The sequence below is a fragment of the Euleptes europaea genome, chromosome 16, assembly GCF_029931775.1.
Source record: "Euleptes europaea isolate rEulEur1 chromosome 16, rEulEur1.hap1, whole genome shotgun sequence".
Classification (NCBI taxonomy): domain Eukaryota; kingdom Metazoa; phylum Chordata; class Lepidosauria; order Squamata; family Sphaerodactylidae; genus Euleptes; species Euleptes europaea.
In genome coordinates this window covers 28720377-28738671 of record NC_079327.1, presented here as the reverse complement: position 1 = coordinate 28738671, position 18295 = coordinate 28720377, and the positions used below count along the sequence as shown (strand labels likewise).

Here is an 18295-nt window from a genome sequence, read left to right as displayed (position 1 = left end):
CCAGGAATGCCCAATGGAAGGGGTTGCCATGAGTCAGCTGCAACTCATCAGTACGTTCTTCTTCTTCTTAAACAGCAATGACACCCGGCACATGAGTCAAATTGCCTAACATAGCTAGGCAGACTTCAAAACCCCAGTTACAGTCGGTGTGAATGATCACTGTGCTTGTCTTGTGTACTTATGACTTTTTGCATAGAAATATCATACATTATGCCTCTTACATTTCATTCCTACTGTTCACAATTGCTTCCTTGGTATGTGTAAATGCATCTGTGGGCTGCCTTGTTCATGGGATCAGGTGGTCTTTTGTCCATGAAAGCTTATGCTATAGTAACGGTGCAGTCCTAAAAACATGTTCCTGAAAGTCAGCCCCACTGAATAGACTTCAGTAGCTTTCTGAGTAGGCCTGTGTAGGGTTGTGCTGTAAATCTGCTGGTCTATAGGGCTTATGGTTGCCAGCGGCAGGCTGGGAAATACCTAGAGATTTTGAGGGTGGAGCCTGAGGAGGGTGGGGTTTAGGGAGGGGAGGGTCTTCAGTGGTGTATAACGCCATAGAGTCCGCCTTCCAAAGCGGCCATTTTCTCCAGGTGAACTGATCTCTGTCGCCAACCTCCAGATGGTGGCTGGAGATCTCCCACTATTACAACTGATCTCTGTCTCCTGGAGATCAGTTGTAATAGTGGGAGATCTCCAGCCACCATCTGGAGGTTGGTAATCATAACATGGCTGCTGCAAGGCTTCTTTTTCTTTTTGCTACATCATACTAACATGGTTTGTTAAATGGATTTTTTTCTTTTTCTTTTTTCCCAACAGAGACCCTTTTCTTTCTTTTTCCCCAACAGAGATTCTTTGTATTGCTTACTGATCTGGTTCTCCTAGCAGATATGATTTGCAGATGATGATCACTTCTTTATTGAGATTACAGCATTAAAAAAGAACACTTTCCTGTACTGTTTTACAAAAAGTATATTGACATAAGCATACCTTTTTACTTGGGCTTGGTATCATTCCAAATCTAAAAATCTACCTTTTGGGGAGGGGCTGTGGCTCAGTTGTAGAGCGTCTGCTCGGTATGCAGAAGGTCCCAGGTTCAATCCCCGGCATCTCCAGTTAAAGGGACAAGGCAAGCAGGTGATGCGAAAGACCTCTGCCTGAGACCCTGGAGAGCCGCTGCTGGTCTGAGTAGACAATATTGACTTTGATGGACCGAGGGTCTGATTCAGTAGAAGGCAGCTTTATGTGTTCATACATGTACCTTTGAAGTTGAAGGGTATGTAAATTGGGTGGTATTCAGTTAAAATCTACCATCAAATTTCACTCTGCTTTTTATTTTATTTTTTCCCCTTTCATTTATATGCAGAAAGAAAAGAAAAGTGGACTTTTGAAACTTCTTGCAGGAGCTTCAACGAAAAAGAAATCCCGTTCTCCTCCGTCCATATCCCCAACTCATGACCCCCTGTCGGTGATGGAGGGAATGCTGCAGGGAGCGATAGGACCTGAACTGTCTTCTCTGTCCAGCCATGGAAGGGCAGGCTCGTGCCCCATCGAAAGTGAAATGCAAGGAGCAATGGAGATGGAACCGCTGCACAGAAAAACAGGCTCCTTGGATTTGAATTTTTCTGTCCCCTCTCCCATAAGGCAGCCAGCTCCTTCGATGGCAGCCATCCACCCGGAGCCTAAGCCATTATCTCGAGAAAGGTACCCAAACATACAGGATTCTACCTCTTTCTTGCATAACTATTTGCATTTGCATGTATTTTTAGTTAATAGTAACATAAAAGGTAAAGGTCCCCTGTGCAAGCACCGGGACATTCCTGACCCATGGGGTGATGTCACATCCCGACGTTTTCTAGGCAGACTTTTGTTTGCAGGGTGGTTTGCCAGTGCCTTCCCCAGTCATCTTCCCTTTACCCCCAGCAAGCTGGGTACTCATTTCACCGACCTCGGAAGGATGGAAGGCTGAGTCAACCTTGAGCCGGCGACCTGAAACCAACTTCCGTTGGGATCGAACTCAGGTCATGAGCAGAGCTTGGACTGCAGTATTGCATCTTACCACTCTGCGCCACGGGGCTCCTTAATGCTAGCATACGAGGGTGGAAAAACATCTTTTTCATTGGAAGATTCATAGTAATTAGAAGTTCGTGTGGAGGAGTGCCCCCCCAACCAGCGAGCACCGCTTCCTTTGGCCCTCTGAGACACCGAGGCACACAGCAACTGTCCTGAGTCTCCACTCAGTGTCACACCTGTCTTGTAGAGTGCCCTACCCTTGGAAGAGTTTTCCTCTCTCACTTCTTCAGTATGCTGCCACCAACTGTTCGTTTTAGGAATTACCTACTGAGAGAACCAGCGTGGTGTAGTGGATAAGAGCGGTGGTTTGGAGCGGTGGACTCTGAGCTGGAGAACTGGGTTTGATCCCCCACTCCGCCACATGAGCGGAGGCTAATCTGGTGAACTAGATTTGTTTCCCCACTCCTACACATGAAGCCAGCTGGGTGGCCTTGGGGTAGTCACAGCTTAGAGCTCTCTCGGCCCCACCTTCCTCACAGGGTGTCTGTTGTGGGGAGCGGATGGGAAGGTGATTGTAAGCTGGTTGGATTCTTCCTTAAGTGGTAGAGAAAGTTGGCATATAAAAACCAACTCTTCTACTCCTAGCTTCCCTTCCCGCATTGCTATTCTACCGTCTGTCTCCAGCTTCCCAGAGACTGGTTAGCGTGGGGACAGTTCGCCCCATTTGAGCACTCCCAGGGAAACAGCAATTAAGTAACTGACCACCTCCCTTCCCCTAGCACCCATTTTAAATAGTATGTTCAAACAGTGGAGGTCTGTATGGTATGGAAAACAACTACCAGCATTGAAAATAATACAGAATTCGAAAGTAAAAAAGTCCACACACATACTCTCTGCATAGCAATGGATTGAGCGAGAATGGATTGAGCAAGAACGGAGCAAACACGTGGTTCCCCTGTCCCTCACTTTATAAGTGCCCTATAACTGATCTTGTTCAAAGGCAGGCTCTTGAAGCTTATAAGTTACAATTTCGTAAAAGCTTCCTATTACCTTGGAGTCCTTATTTGGTCATCCAGTCCTTTTTTCTGCTTCATATGGGAACGGCAGTCATCACAATGGCGCATTGGTGTGAGAACATCCTCCAGATGTAATCAGCCGGAACAGGCCCGCCAAAATGAATTCCTCTCGCTCAGCGCCAAGGGATTTTATCACTTCTGATCCTTCCCTCTTTGTGAGTCAAAGAATCCTTTCCTTAAATCTCCAGGAAGATACAATCTAGCCCCTTTCCCCTAGATGTCAGTTTCCAGCTGACCATCATATTGACTCCAGCAAGGATGGCCATTAAGCATTGCCAAAGCTTTGATGGTTGGTACTTCAGTGATACTTGAAAGCCAATGACTTCCCCTTTCTGCCTGAGTTTTGCTAGAGGAAAGAAAAACTTTTACAGTGATATATGAGGGTTGTGTCAAGCGCAAACCCCAAAGTAAAAAGGTATTGCTCCACAGGTCGGTTCACAACTGCTCAGTTTTCCTGATTCTCTCTGTCTAATCATGACAGCCAAGATTTTGTGTGAGACTCCTCCTAGATCCAAAATTCTGTCTCATTCCTTGCACTAGTTTCCAACAAAGCATTTCAACTACAGTCAGCTCCATGAGCATTAGCACAGTCCCAAACCCATGTCCAGTCCAAATCTTGAACATCATGTTTAGAAACAAAGAGGCCAGGATTCAAATATGTCAGGAAACCACTCCTTGCCCTAATCTCTGTGGTACAGTGACTTTCTCAATTTACTCAACAGTGAGATAAATGAACTCTGTACCAGTCCATTCTTCCTATAGTCTACAATTGAGCTCTGATACTAAAGCAGGTGATGGCTCTGACACAAATTAAATACTGTCTGCTCCCTGAAATTTCCTGTGTAGTCGTGATTCCATATTTTGCAAGCGTTCTTCTTCCTCTGCCTTTGGCAGACAAGACACCCAGGAATAGTCACGTTCTTGGTCAGCCTCTTTAGGCTTGATTATAACCCTTCGGGGAACCAGAGCTAAGCTTTTTGGATCTGGAAGCTGAGAGACCATTAAAAAAAAAAACCTACATCGAGTTTAAAGTAGCCAATCACTTTCCTGTCTGAGATGAATATGAATTACCATCAGGCAGGCAAGCTTTACAGAGCTGATTCTTTTTTTTATGAATTTGTAAGACTCCTCTATATGGCTATTCCCCAAAAAGGCCAGTAGTAACATCCCCCAAATTGAATGCAAAAGTCTTGTCCTATCATAGTGATGTCATAGCACTAGCCAAAAGCAGGAAAGTGATGCTCATTACTAATTTCCTTTTTTTGTACAATGCCCAACTATACAGTCGTGCCTTAGGAATAAATGTTAACCAAAAGCAGAGCTCTAAATTATAGACTGTTACATAAAGTCAAAGGCCTATCTATATGTTCGATGTCTGATGTTATTACAATGAACTGCAAGTGAATTTATACAGATGGAACCATTAAAACATTACAGATAGTTCTAATTGCACTGTGCAGCAGTTAAGAATTTGATTCTGAGTTTTAGGCATTTTGATTTCCAAAGTCTTAAGTGGGAGAATAACCTCTAATTGAAATAACCTTAATTATACTCAGCAGGCAAGATTTTCTAATTGATTTATGAATTAACTTCCATATCACTGGTGTATCCACATTTTTAACTGATCATGTGGCTCTTTATGCCTAAATGAGGAATATTAATTACCTTAGCACACTAGGAAGGATTATGCCATCACTAAAATCATCTGAGCGGCTACATTAAACACTTGCCTAGAAGTTCATTCCAAATCTATTTGAGCTCATTAAAGCACCAAATTGCTCAGAAGTATAGTTTTTAAAAAAAAAAAAAAAGATGTATTTAATATTACATTTCACATCTGGCAAAGCAGGAATTTTTACATCTCTGAACTCTGAATTGTACTATATTTCATCTGCGAAGTAGAACAAATTATTTTGATCCATACGTATCTGGGTAGGAGGGGGGAGGTAGATTTAATTGATACATAAAATCAAAAGTTGATGCATGGTTTATTCAGTAGTTGTGTTTTATGTGCCTACATAACGGGTCTCCACACAATAGACACATACATCAGACAGTCATAGCCTATTGCAACCACCCATGATGCTTCCACCCCATATCCCTTGACATTTTACTCATGTAGGAGGCAAACAGTACTGAAGATGGGCCTTTTGAAGTGGGTTGTATGAAATTATAAATGGAATGAGTTCATGGAATTGCTACTTCCCCCTTTCCACTTCAGCTCTCGAGCTCAAACTAAACATGAGTGCCAATAGTTACGGCCCCCATGCCAAATTCTTCCCTTCATTCTCCATAATTAATGGTAAACTTTAACCCTGTCCTGTTGTCCTTGCGCTGCACACCAGCCAGGCAGCATAAAGAAATTACTTCTGGACATAGATAAGTTTAATTACACATTACAGGGAGAAAAATACAATAATAATAATAATGAAAATGGCAACCCCATGTTGTATTTTCCCCCTGTAATGTATAATTAAAAAGCCCTCTGGCAGTATGGGGGGAGGAGTGATGGTGGGTGCAAAGGGATGGGGAGAAACGAATTGGCTGCTGGGGAGGCTTCATTGCCAATGGGAATGCTTGTGCATTTGCAGTGGCTATGAATCCACAAAAAGGCATCTTCCTCGTGTGGAAAAAGCCAGGTTCACACATTATACAGCAAATTGGAGCTGTGAGAATCTGGATGCTTACACGCTTTTTGTGGATTCATAGCGACTGCAAATGCACAAGCATTCCCATTGGTAATGGAGCCTCCCCAGCAGCCAACTCACAATTTTTTCCTCCCTATCTCTTTGTACCCTTCATCACCCCCGTGCTACTAGAGGGATTTTTGCCAGCTTTTTTTAAAGCCACTAGTCATTGTACTACTATAGTGTTATAGCGATTATTATTTATTTTTTGCCATCAAGTCACATCTGAATTATGGTGACCCCTGGTGGGGTTTTCAAGGCAAGAGACGTTCAGAGGTGGTTTGCCATTGCCTGCCTCCACGTCACAACCCTGATATTTCTTGGAGGTCTCTCATCCAAATATTAGCCAAGGCCGACCCTGCTTAGCATCTGAGATCTAACAAGATCAGGCTAGCTTGGGGCTATCCAGGTCAGGGCTTATAGCAAACACTAGGGTAGGGGTAGATGGTGGGAATAAGGGGATAGGGTGGGGAAATGGCACCCAGGTACGGACAATGAGTTTCTGAAATCCACTTCTTTCTGTTCTCATGTTTTACAAACCTGCTTTGACTCAGATCTTTTCTGAAACCTCAGAGCAAAGCAGGTTGGGGAAACATGACATGAACTCTACAGGGATCAGAGAATACAACAAAAAGAACACAGATGTAGGACAATGTTGTATGGATGCTACAAAAAAAAAGCTCCAGTTTGAGAGCTGGGACAGAGCAAATCTTCATGTGAAAGCAACCTTGGAAATTAAAAAAAAAACAACCAGAAACTTCAGACAATTCCAATGCATTAAACTGTATATAGTTTTTTTCACATTCATAGGAGGAATTAACTTCAATCTCCAAGTTTTTTTATATATTCAAAATATGAATCTGAGATTGAAATAAATTGGAAAAAAGTAATTAACTCATGATAAGTGCAGGAGCGCTTTATCTCATTTTCATCCTCAAGTCGTGCAGATAGTATGAGGTTTACATGTCAAATGCAGGGTAGGAAAGGGTCACAATCCCCATAAATAACAACATTGCACGGCCTAAAACGACCAATTAAAAATATCTAGTTAAATAGGTGTGGTGAAGTATCCTGAAATTACTTGGTGATGTCAGTTGGGTGTTCTTATCTTCTGACTGAAGAGATTTTTCATCATTATGGAGTACTAACTTGTACTCATTAAATACAACAGATAGTAGAAACACTGAGTCAGCTTCACAGAAAGTATACTGGCACTAGGAAGAAATCACACATATACTCTGGGACTAGAGAGTCACTGGAAAAGACAGTCATGCTAGGAAAAGTTGAGGGCAGCAGGAAAAGAGGAAGACCCAACAAGAGATGGATTGACTCAATAAAGGAATCCACAGCCTTCAATTTGCAAGATCTGAGCAAGGCTGTCAAAGATAGGACATTTTGGAGGACTTTCATTCATAAGGTCGTCATGAGTCAGAAGCGACTTGACGGCACTTAACACACACACACACACAGAGCGGTTAGCCTAGTGAAGATATGGGCTTGGGTTCTGTGACATCATTTGCCTTGCTCTTTTCTCTGGCTTCTGTGGCCTTCACAACCTCTGCTGCTAGCACTTCCACATGTGCAAGATCGATGTTTTTCAAGGGTCATTTAAGCAGGGGAAGTTTGTGTTTGGTTTGCTGCACAATTTTCTGATCCAAATTCTCAAACATCATATGCATGAGGACTTCCCCCCCTCCCCGAAGAAATTCCAGGAGTACCTTGTGATTAATTATGCATCCCCAGTGAATCATGCAACTTCTCAGTCCCTCCCCCTGAAAATGTAGCCTTGTTGCAGTTGACTTGGAGGGAGTGGATCAGCTCTTAAAGGGACTGCTCCCTGCCTGTGTGTGTGCTTTTGCAAACCTGGGTATTCCTCCCCTCGTTTCTTCAATAGCTCCCTACCTGGGTCGCCATAAGTCGGCTGCTACTTCACGGCACTTTACACACACACACACACAAGTTTTCCTTGAAGGTGCAGTAAGTTAAAGTTCATCATTATCTTAGATCTCCAGGTTGCACCTCCTCTCCATTGACCGCTACTTTATGGGTGAGATGGAGTCCCTAGGGAAAAGCTTTGTCCATCATGACTTGTATACATCCAAACAGCTGGCCAAAAATGGAAGAGACCCCCTCCCCCATGTCCATAGTTTTTATAACCTCTCCTTTTCTCCCCCCCCCCCCTTGGGATGACCTTCCTGTCTTACTGGGCTTTCGATATTTTATATAAGATAGAACATATGAGAGCCAGCATGGTGTTAAGAGAGGTGGACTCTAATCTGTTAAGAGTGGTGGACTCTAATCTGGAGATCCGGGTTCAATTCCCCACTCCTCCACATGAGCGGTGGACGCTAATCTGATGAACCGGGTTGGTTTCCCCACTCCTCCACATGAAGCCAGCTGGGTGACCTTGGGCTAGTCTCTCTGAGCTCTCTCAGCCCCACCTACCTCACAGGGTGTCTGTTGTGGGGAGCGGAAGGGAAGGCGATTGTAAGCCAGTTTGACTCTTCCTTAAGTGGTAGAGAAAGTCGGCGTATAAAAACCAACTCTCTTTCTTCTTCTGATCAGTTAAAATGATCAGATTTTCTGTTAGTGCTTTTTCGGTAGCTTGAGAACTTGAACCAAACTCGGATTCTGTGCCTTGTTTCCTCCTGGAAGTGTCCGTTTCCACTGCAAAGGTAGCCCTCCTCTTCAGAGCACACAACTCCAGCCTTAGGGACTTCTGTGGGCGAAAGACCAACTCAAGCTGATAAGGACCACCTCCGCAATGGTAGAAGAGAGGCGTAAGCAGAAACAAGGCTTAGAATCTAAGCGAGAATATTTTTGTTTTGAGTCACGAGAGCTTGAATACTCTTTTGTCAACATAATGTGGCCCAACACACTACACCTGTTTTGTACATTTCATTACACACATCAGTATACAGCGGGGAAGATTTGAAATGTGATACAGTTTAAGTTGGAAAAGTGCTCTAATCTAATAACATAATTAGTCAGCATCGAGGCAGCACGTCTAAAATAATGCAGACATTCATTTGCATAATGGCTGAAATTGGCACTGCTTCCTAAAGTAAGTGTAGCAAATCCACCCGTGACAGCGTGATAGACTTTCTCTGCAGCTCACATTTCAACCCCTTATTATTTGCTCTCATACACACAGAAGAAATGACAGCTAGATTTAATGACTAACTGGAAAGGTGACCAATTGATTCTGGATGGCTTGCGAGCACAAATACATAATCTAGATGGCTATGTTATCTTGTCAAGATAAGACAATTTTCCTCAGGTAGTTTAGAGCACTGCTCAGAACTGCAAACGTGTTTATAAGCAAGGTGGTGTTCAACAATGTTGTAGCCAGTGAACATCTGCTTTAAGCAGGTGTTTATTTAGCGCTATTTATACCTGACTGTTCCATCCAGTGGAATCCATAGAGCAATTTACAGTAAATGTATATCATCACAGAAAATAAAGCAATCTTAAAAAAAACAAAAACGAAATACTCTGGAAAAGGTATTTTTCCTATATATATCCCATCCTTTATACTTTAGATGGTGGAAGAACGCAGAGGAGGTCCTCTGAAGTAGCTAGGAAAGATCATGTGGAAGGAGGTGGTCCTTGATATACGTGCCCAGATCAGAGGGGCTGTGGCTCAGTGGTAGAGCATCTGCTTTATTGCAGAAGGTCCCAGGTTCAATCCCCAGCATCTCCACTTAAAGGTACTCGGCAAGGAGGTGATGTGAAAGACCCCTGCCTGAGACCCTGGAGAGCCGCTGCTGGACTGAGTAGACAATACTGACTTTGATGGACTGAGGGTCTGATTCAGTATAAGGCAGCTTCATGTGTGAGAAACTGCTGGGTGATCCTCTGAGATTTGTAAAATCATAAATAAAAAAGCCATTGTCTGTCAAGGATAGTGTAATTTTTGCGCAGTTTAAATAAAAGCTAAGAAAGAATGCTGTGTTTTGCTTGCAAGGGAGACTTGTCATATAATTTCATATGGCTGCTGTTTCCAGAAGTCACCATTATGGATCTCTGACCACACCAAAGTTACCATCATGGTACAGCATTGTGTATAACCCTCTTTGCAGTCATCTTCAATAAGACCTTTCCCTTTTGTCTTTCAAGGTATCGTGTCGTGGTTCCGTACCCGCCTCAAAGTGAAGCTGAGATTGAACTGAAAGAAGGTGACATTGTGTTTGTCCATAAGAAAAGAGATGACGGCTGGTACAAGGGGACATTACAACGAAACGGCAGGTCGGGCCTTTTCCCGGGAAGCTTTGTGGAGAGCTTTTGAGGGCCTGCGCTCTGCACTCTCTGGACTTGAGAGACCTTTTAGAGGAAATTCCATAGCACAAAAAGCAACAGCAAGGAGACACTTTTTCTAATATCTACTGCCATAATAACTGTAATTATTGTTCCCAGAGACCCACCCACCCACCTTCAGCTCTTTGATATTCATCCCCAGAGACGGGGGGGGGGGGAATCTCTTGTTGGGCTGTCCATACTGCAGTATGTCGGAGCAGTGCCTTCTATTTGGAATCAAAGGCCGAGAGAACACGCGTTTGGGTTGCATCTAAAACTCAAACCCAGCCATCGCTATACTTTGTGTAAATTATAGAGAAAATATGTTTTTAAAAAAATTAAGCAACTTGTTATATCGAAGTAATTTATTTGTCCGAGCTGCAGTGTTCTTATTACTGGCCTATGCAAGAGGGGTTGAGTCACGGGACAGAGGCAAACAGAATTCTGGAATTAACTCATTTTCCCAGGTGGGAATGAGGAACTGTACAGAGGAAAGAGAACCCAACTACATTCACACACTGCCCAGCTAGACAGAATTAAAAGTCCAAAACGTTGTTATCATGCCTTTCTAGATACATCAAAAACATTGTCATAATCTTTTCATACAACCATAAACACAGGAAGCTGCCTTATACCGAATCAGACCCTCGGTCCATCAAAGTCAGTATTGTCTACTCAGACCAGCAGGGTCTCAGGCAGAGGTTTTTCACATCACCTCCTTGCCTAGTCCCTTTAACTGGAGACGCCAGGGATTGAACCTGGGACCTTCTGCATGCCAAGCAGAGGCTCTACCACTGAGCCACAGCCCCTCCCCATCTGGATGTATAGTGCCCATAGCAACACTAGAGGGGGCAGCTCTCAGGCTGGAGGTGCGTCGGGCAAGTGTCTCTGCCCACTTGCCTAAGGTTCTGCTTTAATTGTGTAGATGTGCATTTTCCCCCACTGGTTCCTAACATGTTCTGACAGTTGATCTCGTAGATGGCAAAGGGTCAAATCAGCCAGCATGGTATAGTGGTTAAAAGGGCCAGGCTCTGATCTGGAGAACTGGGTTTGATTCACCGCTGCTCCACATGCAGCTTGCTGGGTGACCTTGGGCTACTCACAGTTCTCTCAGAACTCTCTCAGCCCCACCTACCTCACAAGATGTCTGTTGTGGGGAGAGGAAGGGAAGGTGATTGTAAGCCGCTTTGAGACTCCTTAAAGGTAGAGAAAAGCGGGGTATAAAAACCAACTCTTCATCATCTTGTCACAATCTAAAAACTGCCATGTGTCCAGTGGCTCCATGCAGATAAGGGAATCTCTACTTTGCACATATTCGGCACTACTAATTTTAAAAACAGATCAAATGATTTAATATACCACAGATAACAGTTATTACCTTTATCAAGTGTGCAAAAGTGCTTGCCGTTGCTATATGGATTACAAGATTGGTGTTATATCTTGGACAATATGCAGACGTCCACAAGCTGAAGAAAATGTACTACTCATGCTTATGGATGTACAAGACTTCACACAAGCGATACACCTGCAACTGGCTTCTGCATGATGAAGGAATGCTTCCTCACAGAAGCTAGTTGCATAAAGAAAATATCTGATGCGTATATGAAGGAGATTCCCTGAAGTCTGGTCAACAGTAGTTGTGGCCCCAAATCAATCCCCCCAAAAAAGCAACAGCTTCCAAATAGGGAAAATGATTCAGAGGGATCCAAAGAAGTGTGAGCAGAAAGAACATAGCAGCTCACTGTTCCCTAACCTCTTGCACAAGAGCAAAAGAACCATGTGCAAGAATTCATCCAGTTGCTGAAATAGCAGTTTTCATGATTCTGCTCATACAACATCATCTTTGACTTTAGTTTTGCTTTTTTTGTCCAACATGACATGTCAAACACCCATAAGCAAAAGACATTTTTAGACACAGAAGACATATTTGAAATGAGTACATTATCTTTTACTTAATTAACTCTTATGCTTACATATTACTTTACCATACTAAAAGATACTACTATACGTATTTTGTATCAGTTACTGTAGCTAATGTCAGAGTCCTGAAGATGAAAGCTTTTTACTTTCTTGCTACCTGCAACCAGATAGGGGAGGAAAGCCCTAAATGCAGTGGCGTCTCCCTCACACTCAAGCATATTGTGTTGGATGCCTCTTCAAAGCACAGTTCTGTCTAGACAACGATAATTATTGGAGATTTGGGGGCTTTTCCAGGAGGATTCATTTTAATCGACTTCCACATGGCAATAAAAAGAACACTGCAGGTTTCTGCAAGCACAGAACATTGGAATTTTTCTCTCTCTGCCTGTCTTAATGATGTGATGATTGTGATTTGTTACTGTAAAAAATGTATAGTTCTGAATACTGTTTGGTTTTTGAACCCCCAGATCAAACTACATGATAAAAATAGTTCAGGCAATAGAATTTTCCTGCAACCATTAACTTAAAGGTGCAATAAATAGGAAACAAGAAAATAAACCTGTAATACCAGCTGGCAACATCCGTTAACATTTTTACTAAGAGGTGAAATAATACATTTCTAGCCATATGTGTGCTCTTTCAGGCGGCGTATATTACAGATATAACTTAAAGCATTTCTCGTTTAATTGAACTACGTGACTTTCGTGCAGCATTCTTATCACTTGTCAGCCGATACCACCTCACCTTCAAAATGTGAGATCATTACTTGGGGCCCGTGTTAGTTTTTCATGACGCCAAATGAGGGGCCTGATCCTAAGAGCTGCTGAAACAGCAAGCAGGTCCTTGGGCAGCCCCAATGCGTTTTGGCGCCAGCGAAGCAAAATAAACGCAGCAAAGTATGACACCAGCACTGAGATCAGATCCTTGTGAAAATACTTAAGGTTGGGCCGCATGCTGTCAGGAAGTCCTCAGTAGCAGAAATGCTCCGCACCTGAAAAGCCGCAAAGGATACCTTTGATTATTTTGCTAAAATAAAACAAAACATTGATGCAAGAATGCAGCACAGGCTGGCTCATGCTTCAGTGTCAGGGTAGCATCTCCAGCTGCGTGTGTAAAAAGTATTAGTAACGTTTAATGGTTCTTCAGCTGCCGTTTGAGCCCTGCAAACTTTGCCCTCAAAATGAGCAATTAGCACAGCACATGATTCCACTGACGGGAGAATTTAGTACCAATCTGCCCATCCTGTCTTCTGCTAAAGAAGGAAACGGTCAGAGTTTGATCCTGCTGGGAGCCTTCTGCAAGGCCAGAGTTAGCCATATCTTCCCTTGCCCTGGAAGCAAGGGCAGCAGAGTCCAGGCAGAAACCAATATTACTTCTTCCAGTATTAATCTTTGTATCGTTCCAGCATTTGAAAAAGTCTTACTGTTTTCAGTGGAAGAGATTTAACCCCATTCCTTTCCTACAAAACACCAATATATATCCTTTCCCGTCCTTTCATTTAAAAAAAAAAAAGCAAGGGAAGTTAAGGAGGGGGGATTTAGAGTTGATACCGCATCCCTAGTGGCTTTCTCCCCACATAATTGTAACTGTATTTTCCTGTGTGTTTTGAATCATATCAGTATGGGAATTTATGTCGAAGAGGAGAAATAGCAGGCATAGCAAGTGTTAAGTATCCACTCCCTTCCCACCACTTAGGGTTGCCATCCCCCAGGTACTAGCTGGAGATCTCCCGCTATTACAACTGATATCTGGCCGATAGAGTTCAGTTCACCTGGAGAAAATGGTCGCTTTGGCCATTGGACTCTATGGCACTGAAGTCCCTCCCCAAACCCTGCCCTCCTCAGGCTCCACCCCAAAAACCTCCCACCAGTGGGGAAGAGGGATCAGGCAACCCTACCACCACTGCTTCATTCTAAAGTCCTCCTACTTGAAGTGAGTTTGCTTTTTGGAATGATGTTCTGGAGAACACTTATGTATGTTAGCATGTATTGTGCACTTTGACTGCAATATGCTCATACAAGCAGGAAATTAGCAGAAAAGTTACTCTGAGTGTGAGTCTTCTCCTGTGAAGACGTGACTTTCCTTCTGAGAACCTTCTTCTGAGAAAACCCCCCATCTTCTGGAGAAGGGTTGGGGCAAGCAGAGGAAGCTAAACTGATACTGTGCTTTGCTTTTTAGCATCTGGTTGTTTGGACCAAATCAAAGAGATGGTATTCAGATGGTGAGTAAACACAGATTTTAAAGCACATTTTTATACCACACATCATACCATTTTTAAAGGCCCAGACAACTTCAATTTTATATATATATATATATTGTAGACGACCATCTGTAGTGGACCAATAGTGGAAAATGTTTGTCGTAGAGGGAAATAACCACTGCTCTGTCCCTTGCATTGCTTAAAAGGAGTTTACACAAAGGTAATCCGATTAAAAGGGAGTACACTACCAATCCAGAGAACCAAGTAACTCATTTCATCTGCTTAAAGGAGCAGCAGGCTTGCTTTTCCATGGCTAGAGCTACTACGAGCCCACGCTGTATGAGAAACCACTTTTTGAAACTAAGGAAAGTCTCAGAAGCAATTTATGATGTGGTATGGGGGGGGGTGTCTGCTATTTAAAGTGGGGGGAACCACAAATCCTATTAGGCACACCAGCCCTTGCACTCATCTAAAATAGCTCTTTATTTGATAAACTAGAGGCCAGCTCTTATCTAGAATTGGTTTCTTTGCTGTGCCGAGAATATATAACAGTAAAGATGCTTAGTTCCTGTACATTGTGCTCAGCTAGCAGCTAAAGCTACATTCATCCCCCTGGAGGGGGGGATGATCAACCTTTGGCAGGACATTATACCGAGTCTTCAAGAAAAGCCGCAGCATATCTCTGGGTGCATGTGTTAATCTAGGAACTCCACTAGGACTAAACATCACACAATTGCCGGTTTGCAAAGAACCAATCAGTTATCTTCCATTTGATACACAAAAGCATTTCTTTTGAACATTTGGTGCTCCAAAAACACTTGTTTCTAGCCCACGGTTTTCATTCATCATGGTAGGCTGGAGCAGCTTCCCCGGGGCAGACTGTTTTCATGCAAGCAGCACAAATAGGGGATGCAAAGACAAGACAAGGACTCCAGAAAATGACCTCTGTGATGCCTATGGAGCGTATGGAAAATAATTCCTATCGTTACCATTGATAAACAGCATTCAAGGGTCAGAAAGCATGGGGGGAGGAGTGTGTGTGCCTGTGTGTGTGCATTTCTGAAAGCCGCAAACAAACTGACCTGGCAGCCTTGTTTTGTATAATGCCAGGTATATTGTACCGGAGAAAGTTTCTGCTACCTGAACAAACTCTTAATACCCCCAAGGAAGGTTTTTTTTTATTATACATGGGTGTTAACCTCTAATTTAGAAAATGTCAGCAATTATGATGAGTTCAAATGAACCGCCATGACTGTTTCTCATCCTTTAAATAAAATATCCATTCATGTAACCTGTGTGAAGAGTGCTTCTTTTACTGGGAAAGGGAGTCACACGTATAGGGGAAAGGATATTTTTTTAAAAAGAAGGTATGTAGCACAAGCCCTGACCTGGTTGGCCCAGGCTAGCCTGATCTTGTCAGATCTCAGAAGCGAAGCAGGGTCAGCCCTGGTGAGTATTTGGATGGGAGACCACCAAGGAAGTCCAGGGTTGCTGTGCAGAGGAAGGCACTGGCAAACCACCTCTGTTAGTCTCTTGCCATGAAAACCCCAAAAGGGGTCGCCATAAGTTGGTGCGACTTGACAGCACTTTACAAACGCACACACATGTAGCACAAAGAAGCAAATTACGACACACCAAAAGCTAACTGCAATTAATTTCCTAGCAAAGGGTTGTGTTCTAAATCCTTGCAACATTTTTTAAAAAACTGTTTCTTTATTCAGTTATGTAGATAAGGTCAACACATGCTGTGGCCATGTGCAGTATTATAAAAATGCAATACAGCCCTAAAAGTGTTTTGCTTTCCTTTTTGCCTGCCCCCATCATAAGCAACAATATTTTTGCACCATAATCGGATAACTAGTTCTATGTACGATGTGGATATTTGGATAACTTTAATCCTATGTAAGATGGGGGGGAAGCAGTATTTGTGTTTTGGACTGCCACCCCTCCCCTCTGTGGCACACATGGACAAACAAAAGTTACTCTTGCTGGGGTGGCAGAGGTCGTTTATACATGGGAAGTTTACCTGGGGTTCGATGCTCACTTGACCAACACTTTTCTCTAAAGAATTCAAAAATTGCTATGCACCAGCAAAAGTCACTAAACTCAAATCTGGAAGCGTCTCCCTTGAGAACGCTGCTTTGTAACTGGAGCATGTGGATGTGCGCTTGCTCTAACTACTGAGACCACGATCTGTGCGCTTTGTTTTCTTTGAGGTATCTTGTTATAGCTCTTTGATTTTGTCTCGATAAGGGGGACCTAGGGGAAGTGTTTCTGCTGCACCCCAATGTTGTTAAGGGAGTCGGGGTGTGGGGGTGCAGTGACAGTATCATTGAACTTGTGGGGTCCTCCTCTATCACGCCATGATTGTCGTGCGTGATTTAAATGCCCCAAATGAGAATGCAGTGCTTCGGAAGACATCCTCTTTAAAAATGGGACATAGGGTTGGCTTTAGCCAGTTATATTGAACTATAAGAATGATTCTAGCAAACATCTTGGCAGTGTGCTCCAGGTTAATAGGGGAATCTACAGCAGGCAGCCACACAGGACTACGCCGCTTTCTTGCTCCAAAAGTGAGCAATATGCTGACTTGGTAGTAGCATACCTTCCAGATAACTGATTCCATAAAAGATCTTGGCTTTCTTTTGCTAGAACATTCCAGTTTTGTTTTTAAGAATCTATGCTATGTCTATTCCTAAATTATCCTGGAAAATAAATCCAGCATTTGTGGTATTTTCATAGTTTCAACAGCACTTCCTGACCTCAGTAGCTCTTTAGAACAGAGCAAAACTGGCAGGTATAATGTTAGGCTAGAACGTGCCAAGGGAAATGTATGAGCTGTACAAGCAAGAGAGCCAATGTTTCATACAGTTTGGAGAAAAGCCTTGTCCTCACATTGTAGACTTTCATCTGTCCTAAAAATAACTTGCAGGGTGTATATACAGATGGATTTGCAGTTTCTTAGTAAACAGTCTGCTACTTATTTTTATAATGCGCTGAAAATATTCTTCAATGAAGTACGGAGCAGTAATTACAGCAGGTTACTGAAGCATGGCTAAAGAGGGTCAAGGGTCAGCTAGAGGCATCCATACAGCTGCCTCCTTTAGGTCCACATTAATAGTATTCAAAACAGGCCTCCCCATATGGGCTCCCTTGGGCAAGTGATTGTCTCCCAAGCTGGCATGTTTTGCAAGTAGACACTGTGCCACTTTCTTTTCCCTTCCTTACCTCTGCTCCACAATCTCAGTAACCTTGGATGGGGGGGGGCTGTTAACTCCCTTTCTCTACTGACTTCCCTTTCTGAGGAGTACTTACCATAGGGTTGCCGGGTCCCTCTTCGCCACCGATGGGAGGTTTTTGGGGCGGAGCCTGAGGAGGGTGGGGTTTGGGGAGGGAAGGGAAGGGACTTCAATGCCATAGAGTCCAATTGCCAAAGCGGCCATTTTCTCCAGGGGAACTGATCTCTATCGCCTGGAGATCAGTTGTAATAGAAGGAGATCGCCAGCTAGTACCTGGAGGTTGGCAACCCTAACTTACCAAGATTACAAGATGGACAAGGCAATTTTCCCATGGGGGGAGACTGTTTTTAGAGACAGTCTTTTGGCCACAGTCTTGGCCTCTTCTGCATCAGGTGGGGACACAAGACCAGGACAACAGTCAGGTGCCTTCACTTTTTTAGAAGGATTGAAATTCGGTACACAGTTTTGACTGCTTGATGCCTGTGCCTTTCATTGCAAGACATGCTGGCTTGGGAGGCAAGCCCTCGCCCAAGGCTACTCACCTGAAACTTTTTGCTGAAATATCTATGGTCTGATATTCCAGTATTCAGCGCAACGGAATCATTCTTTAGATTCTGAACACATGTGTGTGTGTGCAAGTCTGAAACAAAAGAAGCATCAGGCTTCTGTTCTATTTAAACTAAACTCATTTATTGGTGAAATACAATAATGATAGGAAAGGACAAACAGGGTCCCCTATCCTAATCTATGGCCTAAAATGCACGGTCACTTGCCCCGGTTTCTGCCCAGTCTCCTCCCCGTCCCAGCCAGGATTAAATGAACCCGGGCAGGGGGAGAATCTGTGTGCATTACCTTTGTTGATCCGTGGCG

General features: G+C 43.4%; 1 protein-coding gene across 1 annotated transcript in view; it reads left to right on the top strand.

Annotated features, from left to right (window-relative positions):
- Positions 1 to 10070, top strand: part of SH3RF3 (SH3 domain containing ring finger 3) — a 229968-nt gene extending 219898 nt beyond the window's left edge. The window contains exons 9-10 of the mRNA XM_056861863.1: positions 1361 to 1698; positions 9890 to 10070. Of these exons, the coding sequence (XP_056717841.1) occupies positions 1361 to 1698; positions 9890 to 10058 (507 nt within the window). The 3' untranslated portion in view covers positions 10059 to 10070. The remainder of the gene's footprint in view (positions 1 to 1360; positions 1699 to 9889) is intronic.
- The last annotated feature ends 8225 nt before the right edge of the window (positions 10071 to 18295 follow it).